General features: G+C 41.5%; 2 protein-coding genes across 2 annotated transcripts in view; one reads left to right on the top strand and one right to left on the bottom strand.

Moving 5' to 3' along the window:
* The window catches only part of NOSTRIN (nitric oxide synthase trafficking), a 57,020-nt gene that overhangs the window by 23,397 nt on the left and 13,286 nt on the right, over positions 1-20,337 (top strand). Inside the window, exons 4-10 of the mRNA XM_004577321.3 lie at positions 1,003-1,065; positions 1,235-1,316; positions 3,262-3,324; positions 5,747-5,845; positions 12,066-12,191; positions 17,879-17,977; positions 18,080-18,202. Coding sequence (XP_004577378.2) covers positions 1,003-1,065; positions 1,235-1,316; positions 3,262-3,324; positions 5,747-5,845; positions 12,066-12,191; positions 17,879-17,977; positions 18,080-18,202 — 655 coding nt within the window. The remainder of the gene's footprint in view (positions 1-1,002; positions 1,066-1,234; positions 1,317-3,261; positions 3,325-5,746; positions 5,846-12,065; positions 12,192-17,878; positions 17,978-18,079; positions 18,203-20,337) is intronic.
* The window catches only part of SPC25 (SPC25 component of NDC80 kinetochore complex), a 71,485-nt gene that overhangs the window by 2,571 nt on the left and 48,577 nt on the right, over positions 1-20,337 (bottom strand). The gene's annotated exons all lie outside the window — the stretch shown is intronic.

The raw sequence follows: 20,337 nt of genomic DNA on the forward strand, positions 1-20,337 counted from the left end.
GTCAGATAAATTTATTATGCAAGGCCTTGCAAGAAACCATGAAGTGTTTCTGTTCAGAGAGGCACAGGCTTGACTTCCTGTCTGGCTGCCCAGTTTCTCTGAGAGGCATGTGTGAAATTCTTCCCCCCAAAAGTGTGCCTATTGTCTATTTTAAAGGATGAATTTATTGACATTTGATTTTTCATTGTAATAACCATCTATTTTAAGTATTGACTTGTCCAGTTTTTACCTAAGTGTGCACTGTGTAACTCCAAAAAGCAAAGCAGGACTTTTCTGGCTTGTGTGCTATTATGTGGTAGGTTAATCCTCCAGCTGTGGTGCCAGCATCCCATGTGAGCACTGGTTCTTGTCTCAGCTGCTCCACTTCCAAATTAGCTTCTTGCTAATATGCCTGGAAAACCAGCCAAGAATGGTCCAAGTCCTTGGGACACTGCACCTGCATAGGAGATCCAGAAAAAGGCTCCTGGGTTGGAATTAGCTCAGCTTCTGGAGTTGTGGCTATTTGGGGAAATGAGCCGACAGATGGAACATCTTTCTCTCTGTCTCTCCTTTTATCTATAACTCTGCCTTTCCAATAAAAACAAAGCAATCTTTTATTTTTTTATCACATTGAAACTGGCCCCATGTCTCTGGGAATTTTCTGTCTCACTCTATGAAGAAAAGAACATCTTTGCAAGCCCTCTTGCATGGCTGTCTCTCAGACCTCCTTTGTACCCACCTGTTGCTACCCTAGCTTATTGTTGTTCCGTGATTTTCTACATACAGGAAGTCAAAAATGAAAATCTAAGCCTCAGATAACTATGGAAAAAGCAGTAACTAGAGTGACTATAAGGCGAATAAATAGCCAGGCAGAAGGTAATCTCACTCAAGAGATTAATTCTCCCAAAATGGGGTCAGGCAGTTGAACGCAGTGGCTGAATGCAATCATTGGGGGTGCTGTTTGAATTTCCAGCATTTACTAGGAAAACCGTTCTCACCTTTCTTCTCAACTTTTCCCACCAGCTGTCTGAGCAGTGCCTGGGCCTGGGCCTCGGAGGGCATGAAATCCACAGCGGACCTGCACCAGTAAGTGCTCCCCACCCACCCACAGGGAGCTGTAAATACTCAGTGGGCGTGATATGCACTGAATAGATACACCAGAACGCACCATTTTATTTCCCCCTAGAAAGCAATTCGGAAGGTAGATACAAGCCCTAATATGATGTCTGTTGTGTCTTTTATAATCTATTTTCAGAAAACTTGGCAAAGCAATCGAGTTGGAAGCAATAAAACCGACTCATCAAATTCTGAGTGTGCAAGAGAAGAAGAGGAAATCAGTGAGTCAAAATCTTTTTCCACCCACCTCTTCCCACTGGTTTAGAACAGGATTGGATTTTGGTTTTTTGCCCAAGGAGAAGGTATTCTGAGAGTAGTACTAGCTTTCAAGAATGTATCATAAAAACAAACAGAGCACATCCAGGATTATGCACGAGGATATTTTTTAGAGTCTTGTTTCAAATACTGAAAGAGTAAGAGCCAGTCCTAGTGGCATAACAGGCTAATCTTCTACCTGTGGTGTCAACATCCCATATGGGCGTGGTTCAAGTCCCCGCTGTTCTACTTCCAATCCAGCTCTCTGCTAATGTTCCTGGCCCAAGGTCGGCTGCTTCATCCACATGGGAGATCTGGAAGAGACTCCTGGCTCCTGGCTCCTGGCTTCGGATCAGCTCGTCTCTGATCATTGCAGCCATTTGGAGAATGAACCAGTGAATGAAAAAGCTCTTTTTGTCTCTCCCTCCCTCTCTAACTCTGCCTTTCAAACAAATAAATCTTCACTTAAAAATACTGAAAAAGCAAAAGTTACTACATTAGAAAGTAAATTTATGGTAAGTTCAAGCAGGAAAATGTTATGATAATCATAAACAATTTTATTGCAGAAGAATTTAATTGCTTGGGGTTTTTTTCATGACACAATACTACATTAGACAGATGAAAAATTGAACCTATATGATCTCAATGCTATTTTAAAAAAGCACACACGACAGCAAAAAAAAACTGAAAGAACTGTCACAAATGTTACTAAACACTGTCTTTAGATGTTAGAATTGAAAAAAAAAATGATCAGCACAATTTTTAAAAAGATGCTTTTCTATGCTTATTAGTTTGACATAATGAGAAGATAATAATGGGTACAATCATCTACTAGTCATTAAAATTGAAGACAATCAGCCCAGCCATTCTTCCGGGGCATCTGGTCTGTTTTCTGCATAACCTGCAGTTTTTCTCGATACCTTTCCTTTCACAACATTTCATGTAGGCTCCTTTGCCTTTTCCTTCATGTGTCACACAGTTCTTAAGCACTTTGTGTTGCCAGGCAACATCAGTGGGTGTATAATAAATGCTGTCTTGCTTGAATAGGAATGGAGTAGTTCCCAAGCCAGTGGTGGGCATTTGGTATCACATTCAGAATATCAGTTGGGATGATCACATATCAGATTGCTCAAGTTAACACCAGCTCTGGCTCCTGACTAGCTTACTGCACTCTGGAACACAGCAGTGAGGGTTCAAGCGCTTGATCAGCACTCCCCTTAGAGACCTGCACTGAGTTCAAGGCTCTTAGCTTTGGCATAGCCCAGTCTCAGCTACTGTGAGCACTTGGGGAGTGAACTGGCAGTTTCTCTCTGTGTGTATGTTTCTCAAAATAGTTACATAAATAAAAATAAATAAGTAAATCAAGGAGAAAATTAACTATAATTAAGAACTCAGCAGTGCCTGGATTTGAAATCCATATCCACTTCTAATCCTGATGTGCACCCTGGGAAGCAGCTGGTGATGGCCCAAATAGTTGGATCCCTGTCAGGCGTGTGGAAGACCTGGGCTTAGCTCTGTCCAGCTCCAGCTTCAGCCCGGTCCAGTGCTGTCATTTGGGGGCATTTGGGAAGCGAATTGCTGGATAGAAGATCTTTCTCTCTCACTGGCCTTTAAGCAAATAGAACTTTTTATTTAAATAATTTGTTATTAAATTATTCATTTATTTTATTAAATAATTATATTATTAAACATAATATTTTATTAAATGAACGAATATATTTTAAATTTTAATTAAATAATTTATTTATTTAAATTACTACCTTTTAAATAAATAAGTCTTAAAGAGAAAAAAGAAAGGAAGGAATGAAAGAAAAGAGGAATTTTGGATGAACACAAATAACTGGTCCAATAACTGGCTAAATAAGAAAAGAAGCAAAAACGTTTCTTCTCTTTTTTTCCACCTTTCAATAGCTTGATAATGATGCTGAAAAAACAGCTAACCTTGTCCTTAGCAACTGGAATCAGCAAATTAAGGCAAGTATCCACAAATACTTCTTGTGTTAACCTAAGTTTTTTGGCATTGATGTTTTTTACTTTTGTACAAATGTGATTGCATGTTTGAGCATTAATACTTCTTAGTCTAACTAAAGAGAAAATGTTGTCTCATTTAAATTACTTCCTTGATATGTTCCTTCAGTTTAATCAACTAAAAAGCAATACTCTAAGTACGACTATTATTCACAGTGGACAAATACATAGCAATGATGATTATGTACCAAGTCCTACATAGTTACATATTTAATCATTGCAACAACCCAATTTGATATATGACTCTGCATGGTCCCATTCTGCAGATGCATAAACTGAGATATAGAGCCAAGTCATGTTCTTGAAGGATAATAGCTGAGCCAAAAACTGCCACCAGTCATTGTGTTCCAAGGTTACCTCTCTGTGCAATGTGCAGTTTAGGGAAACAGGCTATGAATACCTGAGCTTTGGATTTTTTGTTTGTAGAAGGATGTGAGCGGCCTCTCCTTCAGTAGTGAGGGGGCACAGCGAGCAGTGGTGGTGACACATGAAGGGGACACACATGTGCAATCTTGTGCACTTTTGTGCACAACACTACATTGAGATGATCCTTGATTTCTAGTTACTCGAAAGTTAAGTGGCTACATATTTGTGCAGAACATAATGAATGCATATGGAAGATAGGAACTGTGATCCAGTGTGAGAAGCTGGAGAATAAATTCTTAAGCAGTGACAATAACAAACAAAAGGAGTCGATATATACATAGGATCATTCTATGGTAATTTAGTACAAGAAAACTTCCTTTGAAGTAGGAAAGGTCTCCTAAGAAAACCCAGAGATCCTGCTTGAGGCAGTTTCTACTCCAAGAGTTACCATTTTCTCTTTATGTCTCCAAGTTGGTGTATAAGAGAACCTTGGAAGTAAACAGCCTCTACCACCAAATAACCAGAGATGACCTCGGAAACAAGGGGTTTTAAAGCTGCTTGTGAAACTGAGAGATCCACAAACCAAAGACAAAGAAATGGTTGAGATGCATGGATGTCTACCAGTAAAAAGCAAGATTGCCAGGATCATTTTTGTAATACTTAAATGTCCCAGAAAGGGTTTCCACTCATTGATTGCCAGTTTTGCTCTTGATTTGATGAGCCTTTCAAAATTTACTTTTAAAACTCAATTTTCTTTAAATATTCAGCTTTCACAGAACTGCAGTACCATGAACCAAAAGCCTGAAACAACATTCAGACATTAAAATTGCTTCCAAGAATTAAAAAAGAAAAATTTTCCTTATTTCCCAGTTTCTGCCAAATCATTTTCTAAATAAAATGGCTTGAATTTTTATGAAGGATAACAGAGAAATTAGACAACATAAAATTCTTTAGCCATAATATTTTTCTCCCCAACTGCATGCAATTCAAGCCATCCAGCCTGTTGATAAAAAAGTGCAGTCTCGTTGGGAGCCATGAAAGCCTTATGGTCCAACTCCACTTGCCTCGTAACTTCACTTTTCAGCAGGCATGCCACCAGGGGAAGGTGGAGGAAGAGGACCAGGATCCCCCCACCCACCCACTTAGAGAGCCTTGTCCTATTGAGAGAGAGGGAAGTGGTTTTGACTCTGATTCCTAAGGTCAAAGCCCTCAGAAAGGCAAAACCTAGCTTGTCCCTTCATCCTCTGGCATTACAGTTTTGCAGTCTTGAGGTGACAAATCAGGGAGTCTTTGGAACAGCTCAGTTCCTGAAGAGGCTGGATCCCAATCGAATCTGAATCTACTGGTTTGTTTCATCTCTGGAGTTTCACTTTCAGCCAAGTTCAACGTGTAGAGCAGGATATGATCTCCTGAATTGTAACCCACTCCAAGGTTGGGCACTGGCAGGGTAGGGAGACTCGGAGTTACTGTGCAATCACCTCTGAGCATCTCTTACCTCTAGAAAGGCAGAGCATTTCGCAAGCTGCCTGGCAAATGCCCAGCTCCCAGACCTGGGCATCAAGAAGCAAGATGTCTACCTTTGCTGTGACTTGTTAGGAGAGCGTTTTAAAACAACCTCAATTGCGATCAGATTGGTTTAAGATAATCAAGGTGGAAGCCTGCAACGCTTGTTGTAATATTTTTTGGTAGTAAGACCATTTTGCTAGTGAGGAAAAAAAATGTTGCACAGTTTTGCAGGCCTTAAGTGATTCAGCAAAAATATATAATCCTCCAGAGTATACACAATGTAATGAATAAATATACTATACATCTCAAGGCAATGTGTTTGCTGCAGTGTTATTTCAGGCAGCTTTGGAGATGAGGGTGAAAAGGAGTAAGAAATGAACAATCATTCCAGCTGACACATGACAGGCCATTAGATTCAGACGGGAAGAACCCCTCTGTAGATAGTATTCTCTACTCCTTTTTTCTTTTTTCCTGGAATGTATGTTTTTGACTCTAGGCCAAGAAGAAATTAATGGTGAGTACCAAGAAGCACGAAGCCCTTTTCCATCTTGTAGAAAGCTCCAAGCAATCCGTGAGTGAAAAGGAGAAGCGCAAGGTAAGCTGTTAGGGCTGACAGAGCCCGTGTGACTCAGACACAGACGGGCTTCGTGCCTTTAGCTACCGACATAAGAGAACTAGTTGATTCCATGCTCTGTGTAATCTCTACAGAAAGGTATCTTGGAAGCACACAGAAAAGAATTCCAGATCTCTACTGGTTCATCAGTGTTTTTAAAAAGCATGACATCAAGGGCATTTCGTGTGGTGGCTTGAGTCACCCCTGGGACACCTGCATGATTAAAGTAGATGGAGTTCTGGGTTCCTGGCTCCAACTCTGGCTTTGTGGGCATTTGGGGAATGAAACAATGTTTGGAATTTTTTTTTTTCTTCTCTCTCTCTCTCTCTCTGCTTCTGTCTTTCAAATGGAATGAAACAAAACCAGATAAAACTTTTTAAGAAATATTACTAACATGACAAACAAGACCAAACTCCAAATTTTGTCACAGAATTCTATTAATAAAACCCCTCATTTTACATCCCATATAAGACTAGGTATATAGATATACCTAGATATATAATTTACATGATTGTTCATATATCATACTAACTTGTAAGCAGCACTACATAAAACATTATGAAGTGGAGGGTCAAAGATTCTGATTAAGATGCCCACATCCTGTATCTGAGGACCTGGGTTTGAGGCCAGACTCTAGCTAATCTGAGCACCTGGGAGACAACAATTATGGCTCCAATTAGTTCCCTTCCTCCCATCTAGGACTAAATTAAGTTCCTGACTCCTGGCTCCAGTCCTGGTCCAGGTCCAGCTATTTTGAACATTTGGGGAGTCAACTAGTAAATGACAGGATCTCTCTCCCCCAACCCCACCCTCTTCTCTGTTTCTCTCTCTCTCTCTCTCTCTCTCTCTCTCTCTCACACACACACACACACACACACACACACACACACACACCCCTATCAGTATTACTATTGCTGTCTCCTTGTCTCTTAAGTTATGAAAAAAATAGTAGAAATCTTCACAGGGTAAGAAAAACATGGAATAATATTTTAAACGATTAGCAAATCATGATGCATTTGCAGAATCATTAAGCAATATTCTCAGGCAAAATATATACTTGGGGCAAGATTTAGCCTTAATCACAGTAAACACAATAAATTCACATTCCTAGCACTCCTCTCAGTGATTTAAATTATTAAGTCACTAAATAATCAAACTCTCTCATCAGCATCTTCCCAAGGCCTTACGATGCCATGCCAGTTTTTGTGTTGTCACACGGGTGATGGTGCATGCATAAGCAGGAGCAGCAGAAAACTTCAGCTTTGACTTCTTTGCAGCTTCCTTGCATGCATCCTTAGTAGGAACAGCAGCCTAGTCTTTCTTGGCAGATATCCTTCAAAGATATGTGTGCATACTTCATACAATGATTGATTGCAATTCGATGATAAATCTGCAAATGCACCTGACCCAAGCTCATGCCAATGGCTGCATACCCCAGGGTATGCACTTGCCAGGGCTCCTGGCAGCTTCCCATGTGGCAGAAGCCACTTCAGGATCCACCTGTAACCAAATGTGGAATCAGCATCCATTCATATATTAAGTAAGAGTAAGCCTGATAACTGTGCTGTTAGTCAAAAAGGAACATAAATAATGTTGGAGTGGAGGAGTAAAAATCAGGTAGTTTCTGCCCACACCTCAATAGCTTACCTCACATACCTCTTGTGTGCACCCCATATCAAAAACCTTTGAAATAATCAGAATCTCCTAAGAGGTGCAACCTCCAGCAGGAAACACAGCTAGCACCACCGCAACCCCAAAACTTCTTATAAGGAAAAGGGAGTCGTCATTGCAGGTGGTCCTAACCAGCTGAAGGAACTGTCAGTTGAATAACTTAAGATCATTGTTAACAAGGTTTTACAAGGTTCTTCTGCCTTCACATGTCAGTCTTCACAGTTTGAAACCATCATAACAGGAGTTGAATAATGAGGCTGCTTCTGGGAACACTAGCCTTCAGAGTATTAAAAAGTTAAGCACCACCGTCTGTCCCAGGTCTTCCAAGCCCTCATTAGAAGCTACTCTTGATTTATGCCTCCATGGGCAGCTTCCCTGGGAAGGATGGGAGGACATGGGAAGGGGGCAATGTCCATGGCGTGGCAGTCCTCCCACTGGTCCTGCAGCCTTGACCTCTGGCTATCACTGCATCCCAGACCCACCACTTTGTGTTGCTTAGTCCTACAGCAGTTTGCAGGCCAGGTGCTGAGAATGTACAGCAGCCTTCTCTTCTCATCCGCACAAAAGCACCTGTGCCATCAGCCCCAGCCTGTCCTCTGTACTGCTCTGCGGTTCACAGTTCCTCCAGTTTCTCAGCACTCCTGGTTCTTGCAGAGCTGATTTCAGCCACTGCTCTCCTCACACTCCCCTTTTTAGCAGATGAGCCAACTGCTGCCTCATGGCTCAGCTGTCTGCTCCCTGAAGCCGCAGAGTCCGCAAGGCTGTACTACGGAGGCCAAGTCTTGGCCCTGTGCTCCCACCCAGTCCCATCGTGTCTCTCACACATTCTAAAGGAATCCACCACCCCGACCCCTGGTATTGTTGGCAGTCCCTTTCCAATACATTAGTCTTCCCAATCAAGTTACACAGGTCATGCCACAATTTCTACTCCAGTGTCCCATGTCAAAGTGCCATTCAAGACTCAGTTGTTCCAATTTCCTACTAATGTGGCTGAGAAAGCATGGGAACACGGCCCAAGAACCTGGGCCCCTGGTACCCATGTCAGAATGCTGAGTGGAATGTCTGACTCCTTGCTCTGGCTTGGTCCAGCCTTGGCTGTTTCACTCATTTGGTGAGTGAACCAGAAGAAATTTTCTCTCTCTCTCTCTCTCTCTCTCTCTCTCTCTCTCTCTCTCTCTCTCTCTCTCTGTTGTTCCCAACAAAAATAATACATCTTTCAAAAAACGGACATTTAGTCTTCACTGTCCTGGAGACAGAAGCTGTCAGGGTGCCCTCCCAGGGTGCAGCTTCCTGGGTGTACTCTCCCAAGGCAGAAAAAGTGAAAGTTCTATGGGATTCCTACTATAAGGATATTAATCTCATCCATGGGGGTTCTGCTCTCCTGAGCTGACCACCCCCTGCCTTCCTAACATCATCACATTGAGGGGTAGAGTTCATCAGATGAAATCGTAGGTGTGGGCACAAGTATTCATTCCCTCACACCCCCGTCTTGGGAAAACAGGGGCAAGCATCAGAAACACAACTTTGCCTGTTGCTGTTCCAGTTCCTCTCCAGATATTATCCTCTCTTCTATTTACACTAAGATTTATTAAAAGGGTTATCTACACTCTTCCTCTACCTTTTTTTTGTGTGTGTGTCTCCTCTTCACACTATAAACCATTCCAGTGTGCTTCCCCACAATCCCACACAGTGTCCCTGCCTGCCAAGCCAGTAAGTGCTTTCCAGTTCTGACCTTGTTGAACTTCAAATCCTAAAGCACTGTTTATTTCCATCTTTTAGAAGCTCTTGCTTTAGCTTAGCTTGGTTTTTTGGTTTTTCTCCCATCTTTCTGGGAGTTTTATCTTAGCCTCCTTTATGAACATTTCCTGTTTTGCCTGACCTTTTTGGATTCCTGCATCTGAAGATTTCTCTCCTGGACCTTTCCTAGTTTTATTCACCATCATTACCTCCAATGCCAAAAGTAGTGCTCAATACTAGATTCTCCACAAATAATAGATACTCAATAGATATACTCTCAAGGCTGCAACTGCCAAATCCATGCCAACACCTACCTGGAGAACTCCAGCCTCTATCAGTCTTTAAACTGCTTTCTGACAGCTCAAATCACTATCCAAAATGAGACCTGTCACTTCCCTCTACCAAAGATATTCCCTATTCCTCTATTCTTCATGTCTTTGAATATCATCACCCATTCTATTCTCCCAAATGTCATTCTGAAGTCAAATATTTCTTGAACCTTTTTTTCTCCTTCTGTTTCTCTCATCACTCATCTTTGACCTGAATTGTTGTAATGAACAAATAGGTCTCTGCTGTCAGGGTTGCCCATCCCATGTATTTCCCATGCACAAACACAACCTGGCTTTACTGAAACTTGTATCTGATTATGTCATATTCCATTGCAAGCCTTCAAAGGCTTCTCAGGAACGCCAGAATAAAGGACCAACTCCTTTACATAACTTTGTAGCCTCCCTGACTTGATTCACACACATTACTTCAGCCTCATATCTTACAGTCTTCTTCCCAAACTGTGTGCCTGAATCTTATCACCATTGGCTTGTTGATTGGTTAGATTTTTCTATCAAATCGTACTTTTTTGCCTCAACAATTCCTAATTTCATTTTAGATTTATTCGTGTGGGGACTTTTAAATAATTTACAATGTTCCAAGTCATGGCTTAAATATCACTAAGGTCAAAACACAGTTTAAGTGTTTCCTGAGTGCCCCAGTGGCACTTAACTACCTGTGCCATCCTGGAATCTAGCACACAGGATATAGTGGTCTGTGTGGCTGTCTCCAAAGCCTTGCCCATGATGTACAATAGGCACTGAGTAAAAGTATGTGGAACAAATGGATGAAATGGGTGTGGTGAGGGGAGGGAAAGGAAAAGAAAAGAATTCAGCCTTGGGCAATTTCGGCAGTGGAGACTTCTTCAATGAGAACACAGGCATCTGCATTCCTTGTTTCTTTCTCTTTAGGACTATTTGTGAAAATTGGCCATGCAGGAGCCTCTAATCCATGGCTCTGTCCTGCAGCTGAGGAATATGAGTGGTGATTTAAAGCTCAAGAAGCTCTCAGCTCTGGAGATGTGGGATGATGACTTGGCACAGTATAACCATGGCACTCGTCAAGCCCACTCATTGTGTTGCTACCCAGATAAAATTCCCAAGCTCATGTTTCGGTAGAGGGCTGTGGTTCATGGAACTTGATCTACAAAACCAAATGTGTTCTGTGGAGGTCATATGTCAGAGCTGAGACAAAGCTGAACAGCTAGCATAACAGTTGTAGTAATAAAGTGAGTCGCATCAACTTTCAGCATTTTGGATGAGTGTTCATTATTGTATCACTAGCCAAAAAGTCCTTAAACATAAAAGTGATTCGTTTTTAAAAAGCTTTTGTCCTTGTCATTGAAACTCCTAAAATGTTTAAGACAGGGATTCCTTGAACATCCCTAAAGTATGTTTCAAAGACCATTCATATAAAGATTACCCGAGGAGAGTGTAAAAATTCAGAGTTCTTAATCCTATGGCAGGGATAGTCAGTCAGTGTTGCTATACGGGAGGCTTCGAGATGTGCAGTTTGACAAGCATCTCAAGTCATTGCTAGAGATGCTGACGTGTGAGCATCATTCATGCAATGCAACTTGCTCATCTCAGAGATGTGAAAGTACTTGTCTGGGCAGTTTGCTCACCAATTGTAGTAACTGTGATCCAGGGAGTTTTATATAACTTTGAATTGAGATGATGTAAGAATTAAAAAGCCAATCTTGGTGCCTAGAAAGGAGAGGCTTCTTGTATAAAAGCAGATCACGGGAACGAAGAGTAGGGTAACAGAAACCCCCTGTGAGGCTGGTCATGACCAACAATAAATACTGGGGCCTTTCACTAGCAACAATATACTTGCTAACCTTTGATACAATAGATTCGGGCCACGTGCCTTAGATGCACGGCCAGCTTGAATCCTCAAGACAACCAGTGAATCTGCCCATCACAAAGATGAAAACTGTGGCTCATGAGGATTAACTCACTTGCCTGTAGCCAGAACTTTGGCTGTACTCCTGGAAATCTGATTCCAAAGCTCCGCTGCTAACTTTGGGATGGTCTGACAGGATGATAGCCAGACATGTTCTAAAACTTAGTTCTAAAAGTTATATGACTCCAGACATCTCTAGGAAGCCCAGAGGTCTGTAAAATTTGCCAGTCTTGTGGTGGATGGCTGTCTTGATTTGGAGATTCTTAACCTGCATTGTCAGTTCTCAAATACACAGTTATTTGGCTGTCTTCTTGATTTGGTGAATGTGGACAAATTGCTCCACATTTAAGTGGTTTATTTCCTTAAGCAATCACACTGAAAGGCACTTGGTTTTTTTCCTGGGAAAAAATAACCTCTAGTTTTGTCATCTGTATTTACTCTTTATGACTTCAGCTGACAAATAAGAGGCATACCATTGGGTCACACATAATTCTTCCCATAGAATTCCAAAGAGATTTCATATATGTTTTAATGAGTGCATAATAATAATGTCTTGATTTAGCTCCTCCAAAAACTGAAAAAATCAACTGAGAAGTTGCAAAAGGAAGACGAAAATTACTACCAAAAGAACATGGCAGGATATTCTACCAGACTGAAATGGGAAAACACACTAGAAAACTGCTACCAGGTAAGCTGCAGATACACGTTTTCTTCTTCTTGGTCTCCTTTTCTCCAGGCAGGTCTTCTTACAACTTTGCCTTTCACTTATTATCTTACCGGTCTCAATGTTTACATTGAAGCGTCACATAAATGATTTTTCCTTACAATATTTTCTCAAAGGTGACAAGACATTCATTCTTCAACACTTCAAGAGACTTCCTTCCACTTCAGCTTTAATAACGTTGAAGAATTAAGTTTTTAAAATAAATACATACTTGTACATTATACATACGTGTGTGTGTGCGCACGCGCATGCGCGCGTGCATGTGTGCCAGAATTAGGGCCAGCATGCTGGCCAATCCTCTGCCTAAGGCATTGACATTCAATATAAGTGCCAATTTGTGTCCTGATTGATCCACTTGCCATCCAGCTCCATACTTATGGCCTGGAAAAGTAGTGGAGGATGGCCCACAGCCTTGGAATCCACTTATAGACCTGGAGGAAGCTCCTGAATCCTGATTTCAGATTGGCTCAGCTCTGGCCATTGCAGTCATTTGGGGAGTGAACCAGCAGGTAGAAGATACTTCTCTGTCTCTCTTACTCTCTCTGTAAAAATCTGCCTTTCAAGTTAAAATAGTAAATCTTTTAAAAATATATTAAAGTTAAAGTCAATTGGAGTATCTACTCAAAATTAAAATCTCCTTAAATGAAAACAGATTTCCTCTGACTTCTCTTATTTCCTGGATTTTTGTTGCTACCATGCTAGAAGTCACCAGTATTTTACTTTCTCCTCTTTCGAGTTGATGCAATCCTCTCAGCCACCATCCTGTGAGCTTTCTTTTGCCTGCTGAGTACCAGCCCAGGTACATTAGACCTAACTTGAGACAGCCTGTATCAAGTCACCCTCAACCCAGTAATGATGCCTTGACTTTGTAGCTTTTTGACTTGTACATGCCAGCAGATCATTGTCTTACATATAACTCTATGAATTCTGCATCTTTCCTGTGTTTACTAAGTAAATCTTCCATTTTCAACCAGTGTCCCTCATCTGATCCACAGAAAATAATTGGAATAACTGTTTTCCCAGGTTTTCTAAAGCTGAATCTTTAGTGGCACTACTTTGGATGCAGACAGATGGTAAACATATCATGCGGTGCCTAACCATGGAGATAAGTTCAGAGAAATAAAAAGTCAGGTGATTTCATCATCATGGGAACATCAGGGAGTATACTTTCACTTAACTCTTTTAAAAATATATGTATCTATTTTTACTGGAAGCAAGGATTTACAGACAAAAGGAGAGACAGAGATAGATTTACAGAGAAAAAGAGAGATTTACAGAAAAAACGGTCTTCCACCTGCTGGTTCATTTCCTTAAGTGGCTGTTATGGGCGAAGCTGAGCCCATTAGAAGTTGAGAAGTTCTTCTGGGTCTCCCATATGGGTACAGAATCTCAAGGATTTGGACCATCCTCCTCTGTCTTCCCAGACCACAAGCAGGAAGCTGGATGGGGAGCAGAGCAGTCAGGACATGAATCAGTGCCCATATGGCTTACTGGTGCTGCAGGCAGAGGACTAGGCAGTTAAGCCATCATGCCAGTCCCTACACTTAACTGTTGATGTTAATGGTAAGAGCCAATCTCTCAAGATGGTATCTTTATTTTTTTAAGATTTATTTATTTTAATTTATTTTAAAGACAGAGTTAGACAGACAGACAGAAATTTACCTTCCCAAATGGTCATTATATTTGGAGCTAGACCAATCTGAAGGCAGGAGCCAGGAGCTTCATCCTGGTCTCCCATGTGGATGCAGGGGGCTCAAGCACTTGGGACATCCTCTGATGCTTTCCCATGCATATTTGCAGGAAGCTGGATTGGAATTGGAGCAGCCGAGACATAAACCAGCACCAGTACAGGATGCCGGTACTATAGAAAGCAGCTTTACTTGCTCTGCCACAGTGCCAGCCCATCAACATGGCACCTTGATACATTGAAGAGATGTAGTAAACAAGAGACATATAAGATTGCTGCTAGCATACTATGGCAGATTGTTTTATAGCAAACATGATTTTGTAGAGCAGTACATTATGAAATAGCAATAAAATATGTAGTATAATAAAACATAAACAGCAATACAATCATCTATTACCACTATCAAGTGCTACATACTGTACTTAAGTGTGTGTGCTATATCACTGGCAGTGCCGTAGGTTGGTTGGTTGGCACCAGCATTAGCACAAACATGTCACTAACACATTGCACTATGACCTTGTGAATACTGCAATGTCAGTATAGTTTCTGTTTTAACATTATGGGACCACAGTCTATGCAGGCATTTCAAAAAGCTCACAGAAAATAAAACTAAGAGACCCATTTGTTGGGGCAGGTTTTGATATAGTAGTTGAGATCCTCCTAGCAGAGTTTCTGGGTTCAAGTCCTGCCTCAGTTCTCAATTCCAGCTTCTTGCTAACACACATCCTGGGAGTAGCAGGTGTTAACTCAAATAGTTGGACCCCTGCCGCCCATGTGGGAGACTTGGACCTAGTTCCTAGCTCTTAATTTTGGTGTGGCTCAGCCATGATTGTTACAGGCATCTGGTAGGGGAACCAGCTATGGGCGGCCTCTTTGTCTCCCCCCTTCTCTCTGATTCTCTACCTTTCAATTAATTAATTAATTAAAAAGATTGATTTTAGTGCAAAAAATTGAAATTCATGTTTGTGTGTGGTCCCTCCCTGAGCAAAGTGTCAGACTATGGTGAACAACTGTACGTACAAGGTGTTGTAGAATGATAGTGCATTTTCTCCTGAGGTGCCTGTTGACAAAGTAGTGGGAAAGCAAGACACATATTTTTGTTGAAAATACCTTGAAGGTAAATGGGAGGAAACAACTCACACACCTGACTTAAAAAGGAAAGGCTTAATGAGTGAATATTGACCTCTTCGTGGTGTTTCAGAAACTAATAATGGGGGAAACTGTTAGGTTAACAGGAAAGAAGAACATGATATCAAAGCTAAGTTAACTTGACATAACTGTAAGTTCAAATCATACATACCCTCATAACTAGTCTGACATACAGCAGAGTATTAATGCTGTTCATCTTCGAAATTATAGATGATTTTTTAACTTATGTCTTTGTGGAGCTTTGCAGTTGTGGGGTGATGTCCCAAAGCATCTAGCAGGCTTGTTAACATTCAAATACCCGAGTGACTCTCTCCACCTGGAAAATCAAAATCTCTGAATGATATTAGGTGATTCCTACACATTCTGAAGTTTTCAGAAAGAGAGTATTTTTTCTCTTTTACGAAAGCAACTTAAATGAAAAGGAATTCCTTCCAAGCTCCTCTTCTAGTGTTAGCCTACAGGCCAGAACAAATGAAAAGTGTGAACTGTCATGGTGCCTGAGGCCCAGACAGGCTTCAACCTGCTATTTCCTGGAAACTCTCTGGCGGTGCTGTGAACGAGCCACAAGAGGGCAGTCTATGGTCCTTCCTTCTCTATTGCCCATTTTATATAAAAAGATCATAGGAAACATCACTTCATTCTCTTTTCTTTGCTCTCCCCCTCTTCGTCTTCCAGCCTCCCTTCCCCTCCTCCCCTTCCTCTTCCACCTCCACCCTGTTCCTGCCCCGCTGGAATAAACCTCCTAAGATACAAAAAAAAAAAAAAAGAAAGAAAAAGAAAACATCACTTCATTAAATGAGATATGGATTTCTCCTTTGCACAGTGGAATGTATTTCAGTCTCTTTGCTGAGAAAACATAGATCATTTTAATGATTTCTTTGAAATGTAATTAAAATCGGTTACACATTATCATCTCCATTAAGGGATACTAGTTATTCTAGCCTCAGATTGATGATCCTGGGTCAGCACAATGTTTTCTCACACTTCACTTTCATTTTCTCCCCTGTCCTTTACTCATAAGCGCTAAACTAGAACAGCTGATTTCTAGGTATTTTCTATAGGGTAAGAACATTTGGAAAATTGTCCTGCTTGAGGCGCGAACCACTGACTCCATTCAAATGGCTGGTGCCGGTGGTTGTGGAGAAAGGCTCAAGGAACTGGCAGCAGAAACAAAGGCATTTGGCTCCCAAGGAGGCACAGCTCCAGGCTTCCAATCCAAGTATTAGGACACTTAGCATAAAATCTCAATCTGCATGTGATGGACATCAATGGTCACAGTTGCTGCCTGAGGCATTCATGCTTCCATGTAAAAGCAGTGTTAAAATAGGAAAATGGGACATGCACATACTAAATATGGGAAATGGTTCAACCTCAAAAAAAAAGAGGAAAATCTGGTAGAAACTTTCACAATGATGAATATTATGCTAATGTAATATCCAGACACAAAGGACAAATATATGAGTCCTCTTACTTAACGTACTTAGAGTAGACAAATTCATAAAGTAGAAAACAGAATGGTAGCTGTCAGATGTAAAGTGAGAAAGAAAATATACAGTTATTAGTTCATGGGTGTAAAGTTTCAGTTTTGCAAGATGAAGAATGTTCAGAAGATACATGATGTTATGGTTGCACAATAACGTGAGATAACATAGTATATTTTAAAGATATATTTACAACCTATTCTGAGCTTTTATTTACACATTTATTTTATGCTGTATACATTCTACTGTCATATAAAAGCACAAACAGCACTTTCAACTTTCAATGATTATCTATCATGGATGAAACAACCATACAGGGACATGGATGAGGCTCATCCAATCTGGAAGCCAGTGGAACTCTGCAGATGAATCAGGAGTGTCAGGATGTGGCAACAGGACCCCAACTACCTGTGTCACTCTGCCCCACTTCCCTCACCCCACCAAAGGCTTTAGGATAGAACCATTCCCTCACCTCTCTTTGGTAATGTTGTCCAGCAGTTTTTCTGGAGCCCTCGTCATGAAAGCCTCCATGTTTTCTGAATGTTCTCCCCTTGATGTGATGGGAATGCTGATGTGGTATCCTGGTTAGAAGCACCCAACCTGGTCTTCTCTGGACAAAAGAATGAATGGCAGCAGGAAGATGGTTTGCCTTGGACACCTGCCACTTCTATCAAAGCTCGGTCAGTGGCAAGACTGGTGACCAACTTGTTCTAAAATAAAGCTAATAAAGCAAATGCAATACTCCTCACTTCCCTACTCATCATCCCACACAAAATGGGAGATGAGGTTCCCACCATCTAATGGTGGACTCTGCCCACCTTTCAGACTTAATTTTAGGTCAAGATTGTGAATTGATCAGACCTTAGGATTCTATCCTTACCAACTAGTCTCCTTAAACACAGAATGTGGGTCACATCATTGTTGTCCCTGCAGAGATAAACGGAATACCTTAAAAGTGCAAGAACCAATTCTAAATACATTTTCAAGCTATCTGCCTGGGTTTTACTCCTTCTCTAAGTCTCACAAATGCTTTTCAGATGTCCCCTTTCCTCCCTTTCTTGCCCTCTTTTGTGAACATCAGGTAACCTTGGTTTGTACCTAATGCCTTTTGGGGCAAAAGTGCCTGAGGTAAGTTTATGAGCGTATGCTTTTTGAAGGAGGATAACAAAGTGGACATGAAACCAGGTTTCTCTCCTGCAATGCAGCTGGGATGGAATTAAGAGTCCAATCTCGGCCGTTTGTTCAGGCTTTTTTCACACGTGTCAGTGTTTTATGGATGCCATCAGTTTTGCCTAACAACTGGCTGATCTTGCCTCATTTTCCATCCTTTCCAGAGCATCCTGGAGCTGGAGAAGGAAAGAATCCAACTTTTATGCAATAACCTAAATCAGTACAGCCAACATATTTCTAGTTTTGGCCAAACACTGACTGCAGTGAGTAGTGAAGACTTCCCCCATTGCTTATAATTTTTTTGGTAAGAACTGACAGGAGATATTGTTCCCCTGCAATTTCTTGTGCTTTCCTTGGCATTTTAGTGCCACACACAGATTCACTGTGCCATCAGCAAGGTTGATATTGAGAAAGACATCCAGGCTCTAATGGAAGAAACTGCAACATCAACAGAACACAAATCTGAGCTGCTACTGATTGATTACTTTGTAAGTATGGAACAGCATGAAGTTAACTTCATGGCTCTTAATCTTGCATTGAGGGACACATTTGAAAGAAAATAAAAGCAACTGCAATGAAAATATCTTGTTTTGAAAATTGAAAATGTTGATTTTTTTTCCCAAGGCCATATAAACTGGGCAATGGAAATAATGGATGTTCTCAGGAAGGGAGGGAGTTTTGGAAAGAATCTTGGTATTCAGCCTTTGTCTTAGTCCGTTTGGTGTTGTTATCGCAGAATACCAGGCTAGGTAGTCGCAAAGAATGGAGGTTGCTTGCTTGTGGTGCTATAGGCTGTGATGTCCAAGTCCCAGGGGGTTGTATCAGGTGAAGGGCCTTCGCATGGTGAAAGAGGATGAAAGAGGGCCAAACTCTATAGCAAATCCACTCTTGTGATGGTGAAGCCACTCCTGCATTAACATTAAGCCATTAGATTTAATCACCTAACACCTCTTACACCCACCCTTTAGCCCAGTTGCAGTGGTGATTGAGCTTCTAAAACAAGAACTTTGGCAGATAAATTCACCTTCTAGAAGGGTAATGCCAGGCAGACATGTATCCTTATCTATAAATAATTCTTTTAAAAACATATGGCAGGCCCGGCGGCATGGCCTAGCGGCTAAAGTCCTCTCCTTGAACACACCGGGATCCCATATGGGCGCCGGTTCTGATCCCGGCAGCTCCACTGGGAAAGCAGTCGAGGATGGCCCAAAGCTTTGGGACCCTGCACCCGCGTGGGAGACCTGGAAGAGGTTTCTGGTTCCCAGCATCGGTTCGCCGCGCACCGGCCCATTGCGGCTCACTTGGGGAGTGAAACATCGGATGGAAGATCTTCCTCTCTGTCTCTCCTCCTCTCTGTATATCCTGCTTTTTAATAACAATAAAATCTTAAATATATATATATATATATATATATATATATACATATATATATATATATATATATGTATGGCGTCCGTAGCCATTGTCAACACACATTGCAATTCATTGAATTATCTCAAAACCTAAGAGTCTTAAAACATGTATTATCTTTTAGTGCCTGTAGGTCTGGAATCTAGACACAAGGTAGCTGGATATCTCTAAGTCATGCCCAAAGTTACAGAAAAGGTTTCAGCTGATACGTTGTGTATCTCAAAGCCTTTATGTTAGAGAATCCATTTTCAACTTCACTTACCTGACTGCCAGGCTTTTTGCCCTCACTATTTGTTGACTGGAGGCAATATATCCTTCTATGTGGGTCTCACCCTGTCTCACAGCATGGCAATCTGCTTTTCCTGGAATGGGTGCTCCAACAGGGACATGTGGTCAACTAGGTATCACAGTCTCTTACAAGCTAAGGTGATGTCTCATCCACTTGTCTGCAGCAAGTCAGTAAGCACTTGGGGATTGTGCAAAGGTGAATTGCACTGGCATAAGAATTTGCATTTCTCATGCTCCCTTCTCATGGTAAATTTGGACCAAATTGGTTGGGTCTTGTTTTGAGAGTATTTAGGTAGCTTTCTAACAGAATGAACTTCCTCGGTGAAAACCACTGAGTGTGGGCCCAGCACGATAGACTAGCGGCTAAAGTCCTTGCCTTGCATGCAGCAGGATCCCATATGGGAACCGATTCTAATACTGGTGGCTCCGTTTCCCATCCAGCTCCCTGCTTTTGGCCTGGGAAAGCAATCAAGAATGGCCCAAAGACTTGGGAACCCTGCACCTAATTGGGAGACCTAGAAGAGGCTCCTGGCTCCTGGCTTCAAATCAGCTCAACTCCAGCCATGGTAGCTGCTTGGGGAGTGATTCAACAGGTGGAAGGTTTTCCTCTCTGTCTCTCCTCCTCTCTGTATATCTGACTTTACAATAAGATTAAATAAATCTTAAAAAAAAAAACCCACTGAGTGTTCCTGATCAGAGCCAGATATGTTGTTAGTGTTCTAATGTAAGGGCCACTCACTAATTACCAAAATGTAGAAGGAATTCCCTAGAGGTCTTCACCTGAGCCCTCTACTTCACCTAATTCAGATTTCCAGGAAGTTGATTGGGGTGGGAAAGGAAGGGGGTCACAATCCTCTGTAACATGTAGAACCATCCACCCATGGGACTGAAAGTCCAAGTGAAGCCTTATGCTTGTGAACAAATA

Source organism: Ochotona princeps, chromosome 5 (genome assembly GCF_030435755.1).
Source record: "Ochotona princeps isolate mOchPri1 chromosome 5, mOchPri1.hap1, whole genome shotgun sequence".
NCBI classification, from domain to species: Eukaryota; Metazoa; Chordata; class Mammalia; order Lagomorpha; family Ochotonidae; genus Ochotona; species Ochotona princeps.